The 23,530-nt window shown below is 45.1% G+C and overlaps 1 protein-coding gene across 2 annotated transcripts in view; it reads left to right on the top strand.

The window, feature by feature from the left end:
- Positions 1 to 12,370, top strand: part of C6H2orf68 (chromosome 6 C2orf68 homolog) — a 35,045-nt gene extending 22,675 nt beyond the window's left edge. The window contains exons 5-7 of one of the 2 annotated variants that reach the window (XM_060276401.1): positions 10,451 to 10,555; positions 11,027 to 11,131; positions 12,116 to 12,370. In XM_060276401.1, the coding sequence (XP_060132384.1) occupies positions 10,451 to 10,555; positions 11,027 to 11,131; positions 12,116 to 12,370 (465 nt within the window). Of the gene's footprint in view, positions 1 to 528; positions 3,100 to 10,450; positions 10,556 to 11,026; positions 11,132 to 12,115 lie in introns of those variants that run through there. The other variant, XM_060276402.1, reaches the window with a different exon arrangement.
- Positions 12,371 to 23,530: the final 11,160 nt, after the last annotated feature.

Here is a 23,530-nt window from a genome sequence, read left to right as displayed (position 1 = left end):
CAATAAAGCATCGTTCATTCTCCATCTGTAGGTACCCTGTAGAGATATTTTAAAGTCCAATAGTACTGCATTGTGATCGGAGCACATTCTTGGACAAATTTTCGCATTGTTTATCCTCGGCCCCAACTCTCTTGTAATCCAAATATAGTCGAGGCGACTCCACAATTGTTTAGCATTTGAGAAAAAAGTTTGGTCTTTTTCCAACGCAAGTGTCAATCAGATCAAAGTTCTCCGTCAATTCGAAGAAAGACTTTGGCAGCCTTCCTTCTTTGGTGCCTTTTTGTCTTTGTGATCTGTCCATTAGTGTTGAGACCACTCCATTCAAGTCTCCCAACAAACATAGTTTGTAATCCAAGTAGTCCAAGAGTTTCTCATGCAGTTTTTTTAAAGAAATCCGATTTTCCTTCATTTGGTGCATAAATTCCCAGAATTAAATTTTTTTCGCCTTGCGATGTTATTTCAATTGCAACATATCTTCTCTCTTCATCTTTAAATATTAATTTAGGGCTTAACTTCTCTTTTTCATAGATCACTACTCCTCGTTTCTTGACTTCATCTGATGAGATAAATTCTTCTCCCAATTTTTTATTTTGTAGAATTCTTCGATGAGCTCTTGTGACATGTGTCTCCTGTAAGCATATTATATCCAATCTTTGTTTTGCCAAAACATGGTGCACCTGATTCCTTTTCTGTTTTGAGTTCAATCCATTCGAGTTCCAAGAAAGAACCCTCAGCGACATCTTAGGTTGCAGCAGTTGCGCCTTCTAGGTAAGAGTCGGAGTCTAACTCAATTGGGTCGTCTATTTGTCCTGGAGTTGAGGTTAGAAGTCCTGGTCGTAACAGCTCTCTCTCGTGTTTCTGGAGGAATTCTTTCTTCTGGTCCACTGACTTGATTTTGTATTTCTTCTGTCGAAATTGGAAATTTAGGCCTTCCGGAAATTCCCACTTGAAGTTGATTCCTTTCCTTTTCAGGATGGTTGCCAAATCAGAATATTGGGATCTCAGGTCCAGAAAGAATTTGGGCAAATCTTTAAAAAGGATGATCTGTGTTTCTTGAACTTTCAAAGTTTTCTCGTAATGTAAACTCAAAATTCTGTCTCTTTGTTCTTTGGTTTGGAATGATATCATACAATCACTAACAAAGTTTTTGTCTTTCTTTGATCTTGCACCAAACCTGAATGCTTTTATAATCTGTGATTCCAGTTCTTCCTTTGAGAGATTCCAAGCTTTTACGAATTCTTCAATTAATGTAGCTTTCAGATCGTCCTTTTCTATAAGAGGAAATGCTCTGATCCTGAGATTTGTCTATGTTTCATCTGTAAAAAGGCAAGCGCAACCTGCGTCTGATAGGCTTGCTTCTCCAAGTCGGGGACCCTTCCTTCTTCCAGTTGTACCACTCTTTGCTCAACTCCAGTCACTTGTAATTTAACCTGTGAAATATCTTTGGAGATAGCTCCTAATTCTTCCCTAAGTTGTCTCACTTCTTGTGTGGTGCACTGCTGTTCCTGGGTGTTGCGTTCCAATCCTTCCCTCAGTGCTGGTAATGTTGCTAATGCTTTTAAGACTTCTTCCTCAAACGTGGAGGAAAAGGAAGTTTTTTTCCTTGTTTTTCCACCAGAGGGCTCTGGTCCTGACATGTTTAAAGCTCAGTAAAAAATCAAAAGGCTGTCTCTCAGTCTATAGTCCAGATGTCCTTTTATCAAAAGGAACAGTTGTAAACAGTCAGCCTTTCAATTGTTGAGCCAGACTTTCAAGGTCACCGTTATCTAAAGTTTCCCAGCCTGAGCCAGCTAGTAACACAGTCACAATGAGCCAGTCTGAACAGTAAAATTGAGATAGTTTTTACGAGGAAAATAATATAGCCTAATTTTCCTTACTTTTTGAGGGTAGAAAGTTGCAGATTTCCCTTAAAAAGTCCTTTATTTCTTTGACAGGAAGGCTGCAGGCAGATCAAAGCCTGTCAAAGGGTGAACAGAAGTTCAAGAGCTGATTGTTCTATGACATCACAAAGGGTGTCTGGCTGGGGTGAATGGAGCTCCGCTCCCAGGCTTACCGAAGCGATCTTTCTGTACTTTTAAAGCTTAAGTCTGCAGGATTATTTTAGAGACCCTGCTCTCTTTTATATTGTAGCAAAAAGTCTGAGAAATGAAGGATACAAAGTCTCTTTTTAAACAGTTCACTGCGGAGGCTTGTCTTTGCTTTCTGATCTGCCGCAGGGGGGGGGGGGAGAACCCGACCTCCGTTTTAAAAGTTCTCCCGATGGCCAAATTGCTTAGAAATTGTTCCAAATTTCAGGCTTTACTCACTGTGACCAAATCCAGATTTTCAGATGGTTTTTTTTGAAGAAAGTTGAACGCTGTTCCACCGTCAGAAATCAGAGCTGCTCCATTGAAGGGAAGTGCTGTGCCTGCCGTGTCCGTGCCTTCCACCTTCCCCGCTCTCGTGCCCTTATTAGGGCTCTTCGGGGGGAAAGGAGGTCTAAAAAGGACAGCTGCCAGGTCGCCAAGGCTTCAGGTCGCTCTACCTGAAGTTTTGGGGGGCTGCGCGCTCTGCAGACCCCCCCCCCCAGGACCCTTCAAGGATCGGGAGAAAATCTCCCCCTGCCGCCAGCGCTCGCGTTCAACCCGGAAGTCAGTCGTCTTGGTTTCTGATCTTCCCCGTCAGTTTCACCATTTCTGCATAGTCCATCAATTTTGCCTGCCATTCTTCCTTTGTTGGTAATGCTTCTTTCCGTCTTTGGGTTAATAACATTCTTGCCATAATGCTCACTCTGCATATGTAATAAATCAATATTTTAGTGCAGCAGCGCCCACACTTTGGAACTCACTGCTTATTGACAACAGGCAGACGCCTTCACTGTACAGTATTGTAAAAGCGACCTATCCAGTCGCAAAGAAGTATGGCATGTATTTGAGTCTGGTTGTTAGCTTATCATTGGTTTTAATTAATAGAGAGGACGTTACTGTTTTGTTTTTGTTCCTGTTTCTACTGAGTATTTTGTGTTTGCCCCTTGTGTTTTTGTGCTGTGAACCGCCCTGGGATCTTCAGGTGATGGAGAGTATACAAATAAAAAAAAACTTTTGAATGTTTTTAAATAGATGTTTTTAACTCTTCATTTTACACATAACCACTCTGAGGGGTTTTTTCTGACAACAGTATATAAATGCTATGAAACTCACACGAAATAAATACATTCTTATCTCATCAACAATTTCATCCACACACCCATTTCCTCTGATTAAATGGTGTTCTGTCTTTAATTTGGGAAGTGGTGCCATGAAACAGAAGCTGTTCAGCAGGAGAAAAATTCCTATTTATGGCCGAGTGAGGATTCAAAACCTTGTCTCCCAGCTGCTAGTCCAGCACTCTTGACCGCTATGGCTCTCAGTCGGGCTGGCTTCCAGGCCGCTGTTGTACCAGCCAGCTGCTGTCCAACCAAAAAGGAAGCCCAGTTGTATTTGGTGGAGCTCCCTTCTCATGTCCATGGGACTGATGGAAGCTGATGAGTTGGTAGAGCTCTCAGAGGAATAGAAGAGTTGTAAGGTGCCACGAGGATCACCTTGTCCAGCCCCCTGCAATGCGAGAATCTTTTTGCCCAACAGCCCTGGGAGGCTTATGCTACGGACTGAGCTATCCGTTTGTTTGCAAGCTGTATTGCATATATCTTGGGTGTGAGGATCTTGGTGGTCTCCCACCCGGTTTAGCTTCCTTTGCTCACTGGGTGTAAGCAGTGCTGGATTTCCCAGCTGGCAGATGAAGGTCGTGCTTAGGGCACCAACAAAGCAGGGTCGCCCCAAAATGAGCTTCTGTTTCTTTTTTAAGTATCAAATGTCGTAATTCTTAACAAGCACTGAAGCAGTCTATTACAGGGAAACTCAGAGCTTTGTTTGACTTCCTTAATATTTCACACACTTGGCTCATTTTTCTCTTCTCTTTATAGCACTTATCCCCACCTAAACCCAGGGATGACCTAGCAATGTAGATTCAAAAAAAGCAAGAAAATAAAATCCTGTCACATGTAGCAATAAATCTATGGGGTTTGTAGTTTTAAAATTTCATGCTTCCATTTTGCATGACATATGGGGACACTATGGTATTTTCAGCACTTAGAATCATAGAATCATAGAGTTGGAAGAGACCACAAGGGCCATCCAGTCCAACCCCCTGCCAAGCAGGAAACACCATCAAAGCATTCCTGACAGATGGCTGTCAAGCCTCTGCTTAAAGACCTCCAAAGAAGGAGACTCCACCACACTCCTTGGCAGCAAATTCCACTGCCGAACAGCTCTTACTGTCAGGAAGTTCTTAGGGGCTCTTAATGCAGTCCCAGGCCAGATTTGTCTGTGGGGGTCGGTAACAACTGTCATTCCAGGCAGCCCTAAAGAGACCTCTCTGTAGTTCTCAAATTCTGCAACAACTAAAGAAGAATTGAAAACAAAGTCTGGAGCTCACCTTCTAGTTATGCTCCCCAAACTGTAAGGCATTGTGGCTCTGATCTATGTGCATAAAGTGTGCTGGCTCATACCGTAGTAAAAACAGATTTCCAAAAATGCTTTCAGTGTTCAGGTGAAAGTTTATTTGCATTTGCTGTTTTTTGCTTTTTTGTGTATTTTTTAAGAGCAATCAAAGGAGACAAAAGCTGTTTAAGGAGTTTCAGATGCAGATATTTAGCAGTCGTATCTTGCTTGGCAACCCAATGACAGCCCAGGCCCCTCTCCTAGCTCAGCTCAGTCACTTTGATACCACACTATCCATCAAGAAGAAGAGCATCTACCATCGTCTGTACAGAGGAACATGCAGCGTTAGCAGAAGGCGGCACCGTTGGGAAGGGGTCAGCTGCTGACTCGTCAAACTCTCTTGAAGACAGCAAGTATTCAAAGGTTTAAAAACAAAAGTACAATGCAAAAAGGAAGATGTAAAAATGCAAAGGAAAAACAAACCAAATTGCCAGTCTGAACTGCCCCAATGGTTGAAATAGTGGTGTCAGAGGGTCATCGTGGCTACTCTAGAGTAACTCCGCTTGAGTCCAGTTTGTCTTTAAAGACTTTTATTGTGCAAAGTATTTACAGTGCAGAAACAGCTTAAAACATGACCTCTCACTCCGAATCAGAATCCGGCAATGGCGTACGTCTGTTCCTACGCCAGCAAAGTAGTCGGGGCACCCCAAAACGCCTCCCCCTTGACCTGCGTCACGGTGCTCTCCTTAACTCTTGCACCGGAAGGAGCGATGCCCTCTCAGTCTCCTCCCTGTCAAGGCGGTGGAAGGGCTCTCCAGCATCCTTGAGCCCTTGCCTACATCTCCCCTCCCCTGAGCTTTTCTATCTTCTGCACGCTGGTTTCTCTCTTCCTCCGAGTCTTTCCCCTCCCCCCTGGCTGCTTCAGACCCACTGCTGCTCCCTGTGCTTGGCAAGGTGGACGTTAGGATGATGGGGGCTGGCTCCCTGTAGGGAGTCACTCTTACAAGTGGCAAGTACAGAAAAGAAAGAAAAGTAGAGGCTTTTGTGTCATAACGCATAAAGAGAAGAGTGTTAAGTTGCCAAATAAATATTATTTACATCAGAACCTCAAAGGCAGACTTCACAATATCAGTCAAAGGCCAAACACGGGGGCTTTATTTACAGAGGGCAACATTAAATAGCACTTGGAAGCAACGATTGTCAGACACAGACACTGAAGTTTTTGCAGCCCAACTGATAACACAGAGCGTTATTGTCACCTCTGCTTCTGGCTGATCTGGGCCAGGCCTGGCACCAATCCTTTTTGGTGGGGAGAGAGCCATTTGGAGATCTGCAGTGTGTGGAGGGGAGTCAGGGATTGCACTGAATCTGGGGATGGGCTTGGTGGACCTGTCCTGCCAATCGGGTCCTGCCAGGGCTGGTTTCTGACCTCATATTAGTGACCTGTGAACGGCTCACCTCCAAGACTCACTCCTCCCAGGGCAAGTCTTGCAGATCAACAGAGTTGCCCTCCCCTTCTTGACTCTTCCACCTCTGCACCAAGTTCAGGAGTTGTTGATTGCTGGTTGAAATCTAGAGGGGAATGAAGGCAAGGGAGGTGGAGCTCCTCTCTGGGAACAGGCTACAAGTTGACCCCCATGTAGAATCATAAAGGTTGGAAGGGCCCGTAAGCGTCCTATAGTCCAGCCCCTGCAATCAGTAATCATGGCTAGGCTGAAAGAAGGCAATTAATAGGCTCTCCTTGTAAAGCGAGGCCGTGGCATCTTGGGCTGCTACGGTATGATGGCCCAATATTATCAACTATTTGAGAGATTTAAAGTTGATAAAGGGAAGGCTTTGCTATGGAAAGTTCAAGACTGGAACTAGACTTAATTAAGACCAAAACCAAAGCCCTCTCGAAAACATACCGACTCCTCGACTGGGGAGTCAAGGAGGAGGTCAAGTAGACTATGATTAGATGGGGTCAAGATCTTGAGATGTCCCAGTGAGAGAACCTTTGGAGGGTTAATTGGAAGTTTACATCCTGTTACACTATAAGGGAAAACCTCCAAAAAGTTTTCTATTGCTGGCACTTGACACCCTGTAAATTTGCTAAGATGTACAAAAACCTCTCTAACAACTGTTGGAGATGCAGAGAACCTGGTGGGACTACATTACATATGTGGTGGGCATGCAAAGGGATTAATCCAATTTGGAATGACATCTATCACGAACTTAATTTTCTTTGGAAAGTGAATATTTAGGGGGGGGGGGAAACGGAATCATTCTTATTGGGCATTACCAGTCTGGCTATCCCTAAAAAAACAAGGAAAATCTTTTTGTATGCCACCACAGCTGTGAGGGTTATAATAGCTACACATTGGAAAAGTGAATATATACTCACTAGATCAGACTGGATACCAAAACTGACTGAATATGCTAAACTATTTATCAGAAAGAATCCAAACAGGAGTTTATCTCAAATTGGAATTGTTGCAATCTTTGAGTAATTTCTGCAGACACTGAATATAAAAGGAAATCAATAGAAAAGACAATACCGTCTGATAATGCATCAGCTTTAGGATGAGACTCTCTTTCCAATTAGTGTTATGAAACTGAAGCATTCATGTTTATTAAAAGCATATTACCACTCCTTGCTGGCACAGGTATGATCAAGTAGGGCATGGAGCAGTTGTCTGCCTCTCTGTTGCAAGACACTGCTGCTTTTGAAGGAAGGCCTTCAAAGAGTTTGCTACAAAATTTGTCCCCCTTGTGTCATGGATGGCCTGGAAAATTGTGCCCTATTTCACTTTGCTGCTTCACCCCAAGCACCTACAAGTTCTTGCTTTGGACTGTGACATGCTAACATGGGGCCTGATAGACATGTGGTCCTGAGAGCACACTCCCTCCCAAAGGTCTTTAGCTGGAGTCACATGGAGTGCTGTCCTTAATGTGAGTATCTGAACCCTCCCAAACAACAAAGGTGGGTCCACATGGAAATAATATAAAAAATAAGGACTTTATTATAAAGGTAGTTTTAACAACAAAGTGCAGCAGCATACACTCACAATTCTAGGCACATATAAACGCATTATTATAACTTTCTAAAATAACAGGTAGGTAGCCGTGTTGGTCTGACGTAGTCGAAACAAGATAAAAAAAATCCTTCCAGCAGCACCTTAGAGACCAACTAAGCTTGTCATTGGTATGAGCTTTTGTGTGCATGCATCTGAAGAAGTGTGCATGCACATGAAAGCTCATACCAATGACAAACTTGGTTGGTCTCTAAGGTGCTGCTGGAAGGAATTTTATTATTATTTTTTTCTAAAATAAGCGTTCTAAATAAGGGTCCAAAGTAAACAGGGGGAGTTAGTTCTCTTGGCACCTGCTGGAGTGCTGCTGAATCTGTGAGTGTGCAGGTGATCTGACCTGAGGTTGCCTGACTCTTCCTGGAAGTACCATTGCTCTGTCTAGTTTGTATTTTCAGTTCTTCAGGATTCCCAGTTGGTTGAAGGAACCGGGCACCAGAATCTTAAAGCAGAGGTTTCAGGATTTCAAAACCTGCTCCTGGTGCCCTTTTGCTCACTAATTATCCCAATGCCATTGTTGCAACCCAACTTCCTGAGGAGGAGTGAATTGTTATGTATCCTCCTGACCTAGCTGGCAAGAAGGTCAGGGATAGAGACATTAGTTACAACACTGTATGTAAGCTTACAAGACGGCAGGAGGGGCGTTTCCTATGGCCACCCACTTCAGCCAAACCTGTCTTTGGTTCACTCCTGAACACCAATTGGGGCAACAGCCAAAGCCTCGTTGCTGCTGTTTGTGTGGCTGTGACTTGCGCTGCCCCTTTCCAGCTGCCTAGTACTGGCTCTGCAGGTGCACTTTAGATAGTCTCTGCTTTCTGCCCTCTGAGCTATGGTAAAAGGCTGGAACATGTGCTGCTGCAATCGATCGAAGGATTAAACAAAGTGAGCTGTATGTTGGCTGTCTAGGATCCGGAAGCAGCGCTAATAAGCCTTGCACATGCTTTTCTAGCTCCCTGCTCCTCAGCCAAGCCCACTGCCTACCGGTACGTCAATTATGCACCATTCCTCGTTTTCCTAGTTTAAGCTCAACATGCACCAGTTCTCCTGAGGCCTTGAAGCTGGAGTCAGTTGGGGATAACATGTATCCAGATTTGTCATTTTATATAGCATCATCCTTTTAAAAAAAAATAACACTCCAATTAATAACATATCAAATCTTGTGACATCGTAATACAAATAATAAAGCCAATTATCAGTATACATTCCAAATTATATTATTTTAAAAGACTTCCCATGTTCTGGCTGGTCAGGAGAAAATTCTTGTTCCTGCACGCAAGTAGGAGCTGGAGGGGCTGCTCAGCTGGGGAGGTGCAGGCTCTGTCACACTTTCCATTGAGGGGTTCATGGCTGGGGGCTACTTTAAAATTCTCCCCTCAAAGGAGCCCCCATGTCAGCATCAGAGCCCCTGCACCACCTGAAGGTAGCCAAGCAGAAGAGTTTCTGGGGTGGCGAAGGTGGAGGCAGCCGGGCAGCTGCATCTGAGAGCCCCTAAACTGCCACCGATACTCCTTTCAACTTCTCTATTGAGGTGAATGCAGCCACGCACCCCTCAATGGTATAAAGTGTGACGGAGTCTGCACCTCACCAGGTGAGCAGCTCCATCCAGCTACTACTCTGTGCAAGCAGGAGTGGGGGCACTCAAAATGGAAGTGTGGCACAGAAAAAGGAAGTGTAACACTCAAAATGCAACCGTTCGGATTGTGAAAAAAGTTCACAAACTGGAACACCTACACCTGGGTTTGCAGCGTTTGAATTCCAAGTTGTTCATGAACTAAGCTGTTCAAAAACTGAGGAGCCACTGTATGTTAAACTATCATAGTACCTAGCGTCGCTTGAGAATTCTAAGACACTGGAAAAAACAGTGCAGTTTTTTTTAAAAAACCAGAGGTTAAAATCAGTGTATTTATGAGTCCTGATTTCAAATGCATCCATGCATAGACAAAAAACCTGCCCCTTCGTCTCAGAAACCACCATGAAAAAATTGCTGACAATAGCTAAAGAGGTGTCCAAATGCCTAGTGAACATACAACACACACCCCCAAACCCCCACTTTTATATGAATGAGGAACCAGTGATAATCAAGTCCAGTTTCCAATAATAATGGATTCCAAACAACAAATGTTGACCATGGAAAAGCCATTATTCATGAGGGTGAAATTACCTGCCTCTCTGCTCTGTGTTTGGGTGCCTCAATTTTATAAAATCCCTTCTCCTTTTAGGACGAGGCTGTGAAAAAGAGCCTTGTGAAGGCAGCAATTCTCACAACCAAGGGGCTTCTGCGAACAAAGGGGGGAAATATCACCCTCTGATGAAGTCTGATTCTAATAAGCAAAGCGCTTCAGGGGGAAGATGTCACCTTCCCCTATAAAGTGGAGCTGAGTACCTGCCTCATAGTAAGTCAAAAAAATTTTTTTCCCCCAAAGCCCTGCCCATCTTAGGTCCAGGGTGCCTCAGGACCCGCCTGCTCCCTGCATTCCATTGCTATGGCTGGGGTGAGGTGTAGGTTGTATTATTGCATTTATCATAAAAACACAAAAATGGCATATGACAGGGCAGTTCACAACATAAAAATACAAAATCAGAACACAAAATGCATAATAAAACAAAAACAACCCAAGAGCAAATTAATACCTAATTCTACTAATGCTTTTTTATTTTAAAAATGGCTTCTTTTTTCTATATCTTTAGTTGTTCTTACTTTGTTTGTAAGCTGCCTCCAGTCCTTGTCAAAGGAGGTATATAGTAATAATAATTATAGAACAAATAGCAGCAAACATTCTCTTTTTCAAAACAACCCCTTTTTGCAATTTGAAGTTAAATATCCCCCCCGGCATGATTGATCCAGGCAGTAATGGAAGCTTTGTGAATCTGCAAACCCGGATATAGTTGTCCTTCCATGTGATGGTGGTGTTTCCTCTCCCACAGCACACAAATGCCTGGATTGACTGCCCAAAAATATATGAGAGGGAAAGAGCTGTGAGGTGCACCAGCTGCCTAATGAAATTCGCCTCACAACATCTGGATTTTGATGTGAGTGACCCAGGATTAATGCTGCAATTTCAGTTAATTTATTTTATAATGTATTAAATTTCTCTACTGCTCTTCATCAGAGGATCACAGGGTGGTTTACAATAGGCTTTTCGTTTTCGCCAAAGAGCCAATTAATATCTAATTCTACCAATGTTTAAATTTTTTTTTAATGGCTTCTTTTTTCTATGTGTTTAGTTGTTCTTATTTTGTTTGTAAGCTGCCTCCAGTCCTTGTCAAAGGAGGTATATAATAATAATAATAATAATAATAATAATAATAATAATAATAATAATAGAACAAATTGCATCAAACATTCTCTTTTTCAAAAGAGACCCCTTTTCGCAATTTGAAGTTAAATGTCCCCTCTATGGTCCCGGCATGATTGATCCAGGCAGTAACCGAAGCTTTGTGAATTTGCAAACCCGGATATGGTTGTCCTTCCATGTGATGATGGTGTTTCCTCTCCCACAGCACACAAATGCCTGGATAGACAGCACAAAAATCTTTGAGAGGGAAAGAGCTGTGAGGTGCACCAGCTGTCTTATGAAATACATCTCAGAACATCTGGATTTTAATGTGAGTGACCCAGGATTAATGCTGCAATTTCAGTTTAATTTATTTTATAATGTATTAAATTTCTCTACTGCTCTTATCTGAGGATCACAGGGTGGTTTACAATAGGCTTTTCGTTTTTAACTTGTTTAAACTTGTTTTTAACTTGTCAGATTTTCTCCAGAAAGGGTAAGTCTAGATTCAATGGAGCTAGGTTACAGGGTGGGATACAGGCTAGCATTCATACTGACATAATGTCTTATGGATGCTGTGTAAGACACTGTGGTGTAGTACAGTGGTACCTTGGCGGCAGCAGGAGGCCCCATTAGTCAAAGTGGTACCTCAGGTTAAGAACAGTTTCAGGTTAAGAACCTCTAGAATGTATTAAGTTCTTAACCTGAGTGTTGGTTTGAGACCTGGGATAGACCCGGGTTCAAATCTTCCCGCTCAGTAATGACTCTCATTGAGTGTGACCTTGTGGGCCTGTGACTGCCTCTTGGCCTAACCTACCTCTCAGGATTGTTGTGGGGATTAAATGAGGAGGAGGAGGACCACCTTGAGCTCCCTGGAGAAAAAGCTGAGAGGTAAATGCAATAAAATAAATAAAAAAATTAAAACTTGCATAGGTTGCATGCCTCGAGGGAAGTGATTCATAAGTGAATGCAATAATGATTGGTACTAAACAGCACCTATCCCACAGGAAAAGCCCTGTTCTCAGATGTTCTCAGCGATCCCTCATTCTCTTATAATGGCAATAGCGCCCACCTGAGAGGTGCCAGAACTGAGTTCCAGTGAGTTCTGGCTGGAAAAAAATCCCTGGGGCCCAGGGATGTTTTTCCAGCCAGAACTCACTGGGGCAAGCCTTGGGTGGCCACCTAAGCACGGGGCTCTTGCCCTGCACCCCTCTGCCACCTTTGCCGACTGAAAGCATGCCAGATGTTTTTCTCTTGTTGGGCTCTGTGGGACGAGGGCTGACTGTGCATGTCTCTCTCTCTCTCTCTCCCCCAGGATTTCCCCTTTCTTGGGCAGTTGGTGGCTCTGTTGTCCCTTCAACTCCCTGACAACATGAAGGAGATTGGCCTGTTGTCAGTGGAGGCCTTATACCACCTCCTTTACATCTTGATTGCCAAAATGGGTGAGGGGGGTGCGGGGAAAGGGTGTGTTTCTTGCAAGCCGCAGAGTGGGAGATCTGTAGCCCAACAGAGGCTGCTCCAACTCCCATCATCCCTGAGTGTTGCCCATGCTGGCTGCTGCTGGGGTTGATCAGGGAGTTCAGAAGGGCCAGAATTCGTGCCAGCACTGGCAGAAAGCAAACACCCCGTTGGCCAGAGACGAGAGAGCAGTCTGAGGGGAGGGATGTTCACTGCTTAAGAACATCCGAATAGCCTTCTGGATCAGACCAGTCGCCCACCCCAGTCCAGAATCCTGTTCCCAAAGGGAGCTTTTTTTTCTCCTATGGTTTGCTACCTCTGACCATGGAGACAAAGCATAGCCATCCTGGCCAATAGCCATGGGTAGCCTTCTCTGCCATGAATTTGCCTAATCCTCTTTGAAAGCCATCTTGGTCTGTGGCCATCACTGTCTCCTGTGGGAGGGAGCTCCAAAGTTTAGCTGTGCACTGCAAGAAGGAGGACCATCTTGAAACTTCAGTTTCATTGGAGGTCCAGTTGTTCTCATGTTATGAGGGCAAGAGACAAAGCTTTCTCTCTCCACATTCTCCATGCCATACATTGGGTCTCCTCTTCCTTGCCCCCCAAATGCTGCAACCATAGAGCTCCACAAGCACCCCAGTCCTTTGGGTTGTCCTCTTCTGAATCTTTTCCAGTTCTGAATTATAATGTTTGAGCTGAAATTGAGAAAAAAATTGTTGGTCCCGGTGGGCAAACTGGAGGTTTTGAGGAGGGAGTACTAATGTGGTGTTCTTTGGCATCCATATCCCCAAACCTGACCCTGCTTAGGTAAGGAACTGGAGATTAAAAAGAAAAATAAGAAAGGGAACATGGTGAGGTGGGTCCGTGAAGATTTCTTCACCCCTGGGCCCACCATCTTCCTCAACATTTCAAAAGTGGTCCCAGTGGGCAAACTGGAGGTTTTGAGCAGGGAGCACTAATGTGGTGTTCTTTGGCATCCATATCCCCAAACCTGACCCTGCTTAGGTAAGGAACTGGAGATTAAAAAGAAAAATAAGAAAGGGAACATGGTGAGGTGGGTCCGTGAAGACTTTTTCACCCCTGGGCCAACCATCTTCTACAACAACAGTAGCTGGGGGTGGTCGGTTAACATCCGGGATTTATTTTGTTTGTGAACGCTGAATTACTTTGTTTTGTCCAGAGCGGAGAACAGACATGCCGTCTGAGTCTCTGGGTTGATGTATGGCTGTAAATAAACACTGCTATATTAGAGATGCTGTCTCTGTGATTAATTACCAAGCTGTTCCTGCAGACACACACAATTTCACTGCACAGTACTGCTGCTTCCGGGAGATGGTGAGAAGGCTAGAGAGCAGAGCTACGCAGAAGAAAGCCTGCTGGACGCCGATCCTGGTAAAACACCACAAGGAACTGGAGATGATGAATAAAAATAAGAAAGGCAACATGGTCAGATGGAGTTATCGCAAGCTGCTCATTAGCTCTTTTAAGGTGGAGATGCAGGATGTGTGCCCCCCTAGAACCTTGAAGATGTTAGAATCATAGAACTGCAGAAACAGAAGGAATCCTAAGGGTCCTCTAGTCCAGCCCCCTGAAATGCAGCAAAATGCAGAGGCCGTTAAGAAGATCTAACCTGCAACCTTGGCATTATCAGCACCACGCTTTAACCAACCGAGCTAACTAGTGCAGGGTGGCCTTCTTTTGTAGAACTGCAACACGAGGTCTCCCAGAACCTACTAACTTTGCCTCTGGGAGCCTGGAGGTCTGAGCCTCCATTTCTAGGTCGATACAGAAGTATGACTATTTGGTGGCAGGGACCCTCAGTCTTTCCTGTTGCCAGTGGGATGCCTACCGGTAATTCTGGTGCCAAGCATTAAGGACGCTAGGAAGGAGGGACGAATAGGCTCTGGGTCTGTTTTGCAGGATCACAAGCTCTGGGTCCTTCCGGCCCCACGGCCACATCCGATATCATGAAACAACTGCCAGCTGCCACTCCCAACGTCCCACCGCCACGCCACGCCCCCAACGCCCGACTCTCACCTCCCATTGGTCCGTCGGTACCCGGGCCTCGCCCAGATACAGAGTCGGAGGAGCCGGCCAATGGGGAGGACTCGGAGCGGGCGGGGAGAGAAAGGAAAGGGGTTGGAGCCGGCTCTCACATTGCCTTCTGGGAGTCGTAGTACCTGTAGTCCATTCTTCGCCACTACAGAACGGTCGCCGAATAGAATTGAATGACGGAGCGGACTGTGTTTCCCGAAAGCCATCGCGGTGCGGCTTCTGAGCTACGGGTCGCGAGAACAGGCAAAAAACGCCCACCTGGTGCTGTTCCTCCCCCCCTTGGCTTAGCGTGCAGGTGTTCAGGTGCAGGTGTTCAGGAGCTGATCCCGGAGGGGGAGGGAGGAGGAAGAGGAGGGAGTAGAAGGTCCCACGCAGCGTGAGCAGCTCCAGCCACACCAAGCCCTACCTGGCGAAGCTCACCTGGCATCCCTGGTTGGCATGGAAACTGCCAAGGGATGGAACCGCAAAGAGCCTTTCTTCCCTCCCTTGTTCATTGCATGGCGCTTCCTTCCCCCTCACAACAGCCCTGTGAGGAAGGCCAGGCTGAGAGGCAGGGACTGCCAGCCCACCGCCCTGATCTTTTCCTGTTTTTGTTCTCACAACAGCCAGTATGAGGTAAGCCAGGGAGGTAAGCCAGTAGGAGAAGAACGGAAAATGCTCAAAGACTACTTATTTTATTGTTTTTATATCCCACCTTTTTCTCCAAGGAGCCCAGGGTGGCTTGTAGATAGGGTTGCCAGACTCAATAGAGGACAGGAGTTCTGTGCCTTTAATTGCCCTGCTCTCTTTTGAGTCTGGAAACCTTAAAGAGAAACCAGCAGACCCTTTTCTTGGAAATTAAACAAAGGGTCTGCTGGTTTCTCTTTAAGGTTTCTAGACTCAAAAGAGAGCAGGGCAATTAAAGGCACAGAACTCCTGTCCTCTATTGAGTCTTGACAACCCTACTTGTAGATGGTTCTCTCCCTCCTCCTCTAATCCCCACAACAACACTGAAGTAGGTTACGCTGACAGGCACTGATTGACAACCCCCCCTCCCCATGTCACCCAGTGAACCTAATGGCCAAGTGGGGATTTGAACCCTAGGCTCCCAGGTCACAGTCCAACACTCTAGCTACTGCACCACACTGCCTCTCCTTTGACTTTGCTATGGCAGAAAATCCTGTCTGACCCTCTCATCTTCTGGACCTGACCTTCGGCACACTCCCCCCCCCCAATTATTTACCTTTGCTTGGAGGAAAAATATCTGCTACTTTCCCCTTTTCTTCTGTTTTTTAAAGGCATGTCTTCTCCAAAGTGTACATGCCTCTTATAATAGTGTGATCTTCTGTTTTGCCCCGGGTTATTTCTAATCTAACATCCAGGCTTTTAATCTAGGATTTGATCTAATTAATTAATTTGATCTAGGATTTGGTTCAGGTCCCTTCAGAACCTGCCACTCACTCACCCCTTGAAACCTTCGTGCAACTGATGCAATATGGTATCTCCCTCCATTCCCAGTCCTGCCTGTTTCCACTATGATCTCAGGAGAACCAAATTTATTCTGTGTATAATTTGCCGGCTTGTTAAATGCCTCCTGTGGCATAAAAGAGATCTATATTTTAGTATTAAGGCTGGAACTAAGTGATTTTAGGCATGAAGCCCAGGAGAGAGCACCGCAGACTGTTCTGCAGGGAGCCCAGGGAGTGAACTAAATGACCTAACAGGATTTCCCCCATCTTTTACCTCTGATGCTTCAAAGGGCTCCCTAAAGATGGAACCCCCTATCTGTCCTCTTCTATATTCCACGCAGAAACTTAGGATCTGCCTGCTTGGTAGTTTCCAAACATTGTGTGCTGTGTGGTGCCTTTCTTCCTCTAATTCCGTCTTCCCCCAACCCGGTGATTTGTAGGAGTTTTGCAGCTGATGGAAGTTGTAATGCAGTGGTGTCATGGACTGGCTGGATGCAGAAAAGCTAGGGAACCCCCAAGGAAACCCCCAGGGGAAGAAGGCTCTTAGAATCATAGAATCAAACAAAAGCCCCAAACGACTAGGACCCCAATTATCTCAGGGACAGCCTGATTCCTTCACCTCAGTCACTGAGAACCTCTGGTGGTTCCCAGCACCCCTGAGTTTCATCTAGTCTTCACTAGGGATGTGCCCTTTAGTGTGACAGGCCAAGCCCTGTGGAACTCCCTGCTACTAGAGGTTTGTCAAGGACCAGACCCCCTTTTCTTCAGAAATCTTTTGAAAACTTTGTTTAAACAGACATGATTTTAACCAATCAGTATTGAATTTATATTCATTGATGTTTTATGGATCTTTTCTTGATTCTCCCGTCTTTATTTTCCCACTGGCTATATTTCTACAAAGGGCAGATTATGAGATTTGTAAGTAAATAAATAAATCCTTCCAGCCCACAACCCTGGGAGGCTTATGCTACGGACTGAGCTATCCGTTTGTTTGCAAGCTGTATTGCATATATCTTGGGTGTGAGGATCTTGGTGGTCTCCCACCCGGTTTAGCTTCCTTTGCTCACTGGGTGTAAGCAGTGCTGGATTTCCCAGCTGGCAGATGAAGGTCGTGCTTAGGGCACCAACAAAGCAGGGTCGCCCCAAAATGAGCTTCTGTTTCTTTTTTAAGTATCAAATGTCGTAATTCTTAACAAGCACTGAAGCAGTCTATTACAGGGAAACTCAGAGCTTTGTTTGACTTCCTTAATATTTCACACACTTGGCTCATTTTTCTCTTCTCTTTATAGCACTTATCCCCACCTAAACCCAGGGATGACCTAGCAATGTAGATTCAAAAAAAGCAAGAAAATAAAATCCTGTCACATGTAGCAATAAATCTATGGGGTTTTTAGTTTTAAAATTTCATGCTTCCATTTTGCATGACATATGGGGACACTATGGTATTTTCAGCGCTTAGGGGCTCTTAATGCAGTCCCAGGCCAGATTTGAATGTGTCTGTGGGGGTCTGTAACAGCTGTCATGCTGGGTAGCCCTGAAGAGACCTCTCTGTGTAGTTCTCAAATTCTGCAACAACTTAAAAAGAATTGAAAACAAAGTCTGGAGCTCAGCTTCTAGTTATGCTCCCCAAACCGTAAGGCACTGTGGCTCTGATCTATGTGCATAAAGTGTGCTGGCTCATAGTAAAAACAGATTTCCAAAAATGCTTTCAGTGTTCAGGTGAAAGTTTATTTGCATTTGCTGTTTTTTGCTTTTTTGTGTATTTTTTTAAGAGCAATCAAAGGAGACAAAAGCTGTTTAAGGAGTTTCAGATGCAGATATTTAGCAGTCGTATCTTGCTTGGCAACCCAGTGACAGTCCAGGCCTCTCTCAGTCGCTTTCATACAACACTATCCATCAAGAAGAAGAGCATCTACCATCGCCTGTACGGAGGAACATGCAGCGTTAGCAGAAGGCGGCACCGTTGGGAAGGGGTCAGCTGCTGACTCGTCAAACTCTCTTGAAGACAGCAAGTATTCAAAGGTTTAAAAACCAAAGTACAATACAAAAAGGAAGATATAAAATTGCAAAGGAAAAACAAATCAAATTGCCAGTCTGAACTGCCCCAATGGTTGAAATAGTGGCAAGTACAGAAAAGAAAGAAAGAAAAGTAGAGACTTTTGTGTCATAATGCATAAAGAGACGAGTCTTAAGTCGCTAGAGAAAGATTATTTACATCAGAACCTCAAAGGCAGACTTCACAATATCAGTCAAAGGCCAAACACGGGGGCTTTATTTACAGAGGGCAACATTAAATAGCACTTGGAAGCAACGATTGTCAGACACAGACACTGAAGTTTTTGCAGCCCAACTGATAACACAGAGCGTTATTGTCACCTCTGCTTCTGGCTGATCTGGGCCAGGCCTGGCACCAATCCTTTTCGGTGGGGAGAGAGCCATTTGGAGATCTGCAGTGTGTGGAGGGGAGTCAGGGATTGCACTGAATCTGGGGCTGGGCTTGGTGGACCTGTCCTTCCAATTGATGAGCTCCAGGCCACCCTCCCTCGACAAGGACATGGGCCAGCCGTGATCAGGGCTGCTGCTAATATCAGTGTGTGGCATTGGGCAAAATCCCAAGAAGTTACTGTGAGTCCCAGGGTGGGAATTGTGGCTTTACCGATTGGGAGGCACCTATTACTGCCTTTGCTCCTTTCCCTTGCTCTTCCAGAAAACCGGTGCTATATCCACACACTCAGTCTCCCTATGTGTAACACTCCTGAGATGCCCGCATGACCAAATTCTGCTGTGTATATTTTGCAGTCACACTTTCCAGCTGTGAAATGTGGTATTGGCCCCAGAACCGAAGCATCCTAGGAATCCTGGGTGTGGTGGGCAGATGAGAGTAGCATACACACACCATCCCTAAACTGGATGCACTGGCTGCTGAGAGGGGGGGGGGGAGTCAGGTCTGGTTTCTGACCTCATAGTAGTGACCTGTGAGCGGCTCACCTCCAAGACTCTCTCCTCCCAGGGCAAGTCTTGCAGATCAACAGAGTTGCCCTCCCCTTCTTGACTCTTCCACCTCTGCACCAAGTTCAGGAGTTGTTGATTGCTGGTTGAAATCTAGAGGGGAATGAAGGCCTGGGAGGTGGAGCTCCTCTCTGGAAACAGGCTACAAGTTGACCCCCATGTAGAATCATAAAGGTTGGAAGGGCCCGTAAGGGTCTTCTAGTCCAGCCCCTGCAAAGTAACCATGGCTAGGCTAGGCTGAAAGAAGGCAATTAATAGGCTCTCCTTGTAACTTTGGTGGGGTGGAAAGGAGCCAAATGCCCTTCTTTCAAAAGCAAGGCCGTGGCATCTTGGGCTGCCTAGTTGCACCCCTCATAATATATCAATTGTCTCCCAAATCTTCCATTGTAAACCTGGGGCGGGGGGGAGAGATACGACCCATCACAAAACTGCTACTTTTACACCCTAGGAAGACCACTTTTCCTTCTTAGGGAGTGAATGCCCACAGATCAGCTGCATAAGGATGGTGATGATGGCAGTCTTGCTTCATAATAATTCAGCATTTGCTTATGCCTTGCTGCTTACATGGAATAAGTGCTCTTGTGAACAGATGCACAATTATAAATGAATAATTACTAAGTGAATATTGTGTAATTACAGAGTGAGAGTCTGTTCTCTGCTAACTTCTCTTCTAAATATTATTTAAAAAATAAGAATTGGGACTTGATAATCTTTGATTACTCAGAGCTTGTTATTCCCAAATAAATGGGGGCACATTTCATCAGGAATATACCCAGGACAAACCCCGAATGCATCCAGAGCATTCCCTTCACAAGAATAAAGGTAATGCTGTAGGATGGATGGGCTGGGCCTGATTCCAAATGTGCTGGCAAACTGGGCTTTCAGGTGGTTCTTGCTTTCCAGATAGCCTCCAGTTCACAAAATCATAGATTTGTAGAGTTGGAAGGGATCACAAAGGTCCTCTAGTCCAACCCCCTGCAATGCAGGAATCTTTTGCCCAGTGTGGGGCTTGAATCCACAGCCCTGGGGTTGAGTCTCATGCTCTACCACCTGAGCTATCCCAGTTGGCTGTGAGTGGTTCTCATTCCACCTTCTCCAACTGGGTGCCCTCCATATATTTTAGACCACAACTCCCATCAGCTCCAGCCAGCACACTTGTTCTGACTGGGAAGTGTAGTCCAAAACAGTTGGAGCATTCCCAGCTGGGGAAAACTGAATAAGTCATGAGACCTGGCCAGTGTAATGAGCCACCCTTTCTGGCCTCACTCTGTATCCTCTGCAAGGCTTCAGCATTTATTTTCTAGCCTTCCTGTGGTCTCCTTGAAGCCCTGCCTCTGCTCAGCCCCTCTGTTTAACCAGCCTACCTCCATGTACTAAACAGCAGGGAAATAAATCTCCACCCTTTTCTCCCTATAGCCCCTTTAAAGGCTTGGGGAAGAGGGTAACAAATGAGAAAGTTCCTCTGGCTGCATCCGCAGAATGCCATGACTTCCTCACTTAGCAATGGTTCCCCATTTGCTTTGCAAGCCTTGCTTTTCTTTCCTCTATCCATGCCTCTCTATACTGAAGGGAGTGTGTCACATATCTGACGAAGTAGGCTCTGGCCCAGTGAAAGCTGTTGGCGCAGCAAATGCAGCAGTCCTTAGAGAGCAACAGGATTCTTTGTGTCTTTGGCCAACAGAGTTGTTTTGGCCTTTGGAATCAAAAGAGCAGTTTCCTTCCAGGGTAGCTGGCATGACTCCCAACTGAATCTCTCCGAGAAAATATGATCCCCCCAAGCATCTTTCCTTAGCATTGATGAGCCCCTGAGCCCCTCTCAGCAATGATACGCTGCCCACACCTCCACTGACAACATTCTGCAAACACAATGTCACCACCACCCCTTCCTCACACAACATGTGGAAACTTTTAAAGTGTAGAGCTTATATGGTGGTCCGCTTCTGCTCCTCAATATTATTTTCCTTACCAGATCTGCTATGTTTCACAGCAACTGCCCTTCCTGGAGAGAATTTGGACCTTGGTTCGCATTGCGTGGCCTCAGTCCACCAGATTCTGACTACACACCTAGAATCAGGGCTTTCTCCCCCCCCCAGCTGGAACTCACCAGAACTCAGTTCTGGCACCTCTCAGATGGGCACCACTGCTTCCAGCACCTCCTTTTCTAGAAAAATAGCACTGCCTAGAATACATAGAATTGTAGACTTGGAAGGGACCCAATAGGTCATCTGTTCCAACCCCCTGGGTGAAATCGAGCAGTCATTCTTCAGACTCACTGCCTGAGCTGGCGACTTGTCTTTGGAGATGCCATTTCAGTGCTGGGAAAAGGAAGATTCTCAGTGAGGTTTAAAGGTCTGCTTTTGGGGCACTGTCTGGTGGAAAGTTGGGATACAGAATAAATGTAAGATTATATTGACTGATATATATGAGAGCATTGGTTGTGGCTTATATAGGAAGCTGCCCTATACAGATTGCATTTAGCTCAATATTGTCTACACTGATTGGCAGCAGCTCTCTAAGGTTTCAGGCAGAACTTTCTCCCAGGCCTGAAGATGCCAGGGATTGAACCTGGGATCTTCTGCTTGCAAGGCAGATGTTTTGCCACTAAGCTATGGCTCCTCCCCACACTTTGCATTTGTTTGCATTGAATGGCTATAGCAAACTTATCAGCTCAGGCCAATCAGGTAATTCCACCTTCAGTTTTCATGATTTTGACATGCACACCTGGCAAATGAAATTGAGGCTGCAGCAGGCAGGACTAGTGAGTTGCCCAGAAATTGGAGAGCTTCCCAGGAATGTGGCCTTAAAACTGAGGTGTGTGCAGAAGAAGGAGACATGGCCCCAACCCTTCCCAAAGGGATCTCCTGCATAGACTGCCCATTAAACCTACCATTTAAGCGATGTTTGTATATAATGAACATTGTTTGATGTTATTAGCTGGTTTGTGGAAGCACGAGAACCAGAGAAGCCTTTTGTTGTAGTAGTTTCAAAACAGCAGGACATCTCCAGTCACTTATTCTTTATAAAAAAAATGACCGAGAGTTCTAAAATATTCATTCCCTTTCATCTATTGAGGAAAAAGGGAGGATTTGGTCCTTATTACAAGATAAATGAGTTTCTCTATGCAAAGCACCAGTATAATTTTTGAGGTACAAGAAGAGTGAAATCTCTCCTTCAGTGAGTTTAAAAGAAATGTGGTTGGTTATTTTACTCTCAAAATGTACTAGGATGCACCAGTGGAGCCCCTGTGTGGACACACACGCCCCACTTTCTAACAAATGGGATAAAAGAAGCAACGTCTCTGGCTCAGATAGGAGATGGCTCCTTTTTGAAGGTGTTGCTTTCTGGGTATTGTGAGCAGCTCTTGCCCATTTCAGTGTGTCTTGTGCAGGAGAACATGCATGCGGATTGTGCCCAAATAGATCTGCATTACCCTTGTGATTCTTCGCATAGGCATGTCCACCAGAGCAAAAGACTATTGCTTAAGTCCCCCTAACTGGCCAGTAATGCATAGGGGACTTGTCAATTTCAGTTTCTCTGTTATTCCAATCTTAAATCCAGTTCTTCACATTTCCACATCAGTTTGCAATGTATTTTTTAAGTCCTGCTGGAAATTCATTAGCATTTTAGTGTGAATTTCTTCTAACACACACATTTCTGTATGCCATTTTGCCTAATAACAAATTTTAGCAGAGCATATTTTCTTCAAACACAACACATATTTGTATGTTATTTTTACTAGTCTATGCATAAGTATGCACAACTTTACCTCTCTGGATGCATTACTGTACACACCACTTTCTCAGAAAACCGCAGTGCAAAATTTGGATAGTTGTTCTTCAATTTGTATATTGTTTTGGGAAGTGTGAATTGGTAGTGTTGACTATCAGTGCAAACTGAATCATATTTCTTCCCCCATCTAGAGATTTGTTCAACAAATTTGTTCTGGAGTGGGAAATAGCAGGGGTTGAAGTGTTAAAATCTCCTGCAAACCCCCCCCCCCCCGAAGAATCCTGATCCGGATTGTTCCCCCCCACGCACAGCACCCCAGGAAAACCCACAGAAAAAACCCCACCCACAAAAAAACCCCACCATTCACACTTCTGCTAATTGTGCAATGGTGTCGTGCTTAGTTTGGCCCCAGTGCTAGTGAAGGATCACACTTGTGTGTAACCTAATTCTAACTGTTCTTTTTTAACTTTAGAAAAACCTACTTCTGGTGGGGCAATAGGAGAAGTGGCTTCACATATCCACCTAACATTTTCACCTTTCTTAAATCACTTCCCCCAAATGTCTCTTTCTTCTTGCTGAGTCTCAAAACGCAGAGCAAAGAACAAACTACCAGAGTGGGGGCTCGATTTGGAACAGGGAACTAACTGACTGGCAGGGGACGTGTTAAGCACTGCCGCCCCCCCCATTTTCTCAGTCCTGATCACTCCACCAGAAGCAGCAGCTTCATTTTCAGATGAGGTGAAACTGTCATGATGTGCCTGTAATGCTTAGCATGGCTTGAAGACTTTAAGGGCAGGAGCATCCAGATGTCTTGGACCACAACTCCCATCAGCCCCAACCAGCATGGCCAATGGGCAGGAATGATGGAAACTGTAGCCGGACTACACCTGGCTGTCCCCAACTCTGCCTGGGAGGAACAAAAGATTGCAGCATACCTTTGTGAGAAGGTTTTGTGATTTGTGTGGCTTCCACAGACCTCTTTGGTGGGTCCCCCCAACCACTGCCCCCCACCCCTGGATCCAGCCAAACAA

Source organism: Zootoca vivipara, chromosome 6, assembly GCF_963506605.1.
Source record: "Zootoca vivipara chromosome 6, rZooViv1.1, whole genome shotgun sequence".
Lineage (NCBI taxonomy): Eukaryota > Metazoa > Chordata > Lepidosauria > Squamata > Lacertidae > Zootoca > Zootoca vivipara.
This window is presented reverse-complemented; position numbering and strand designations above follow the sequence as displayed.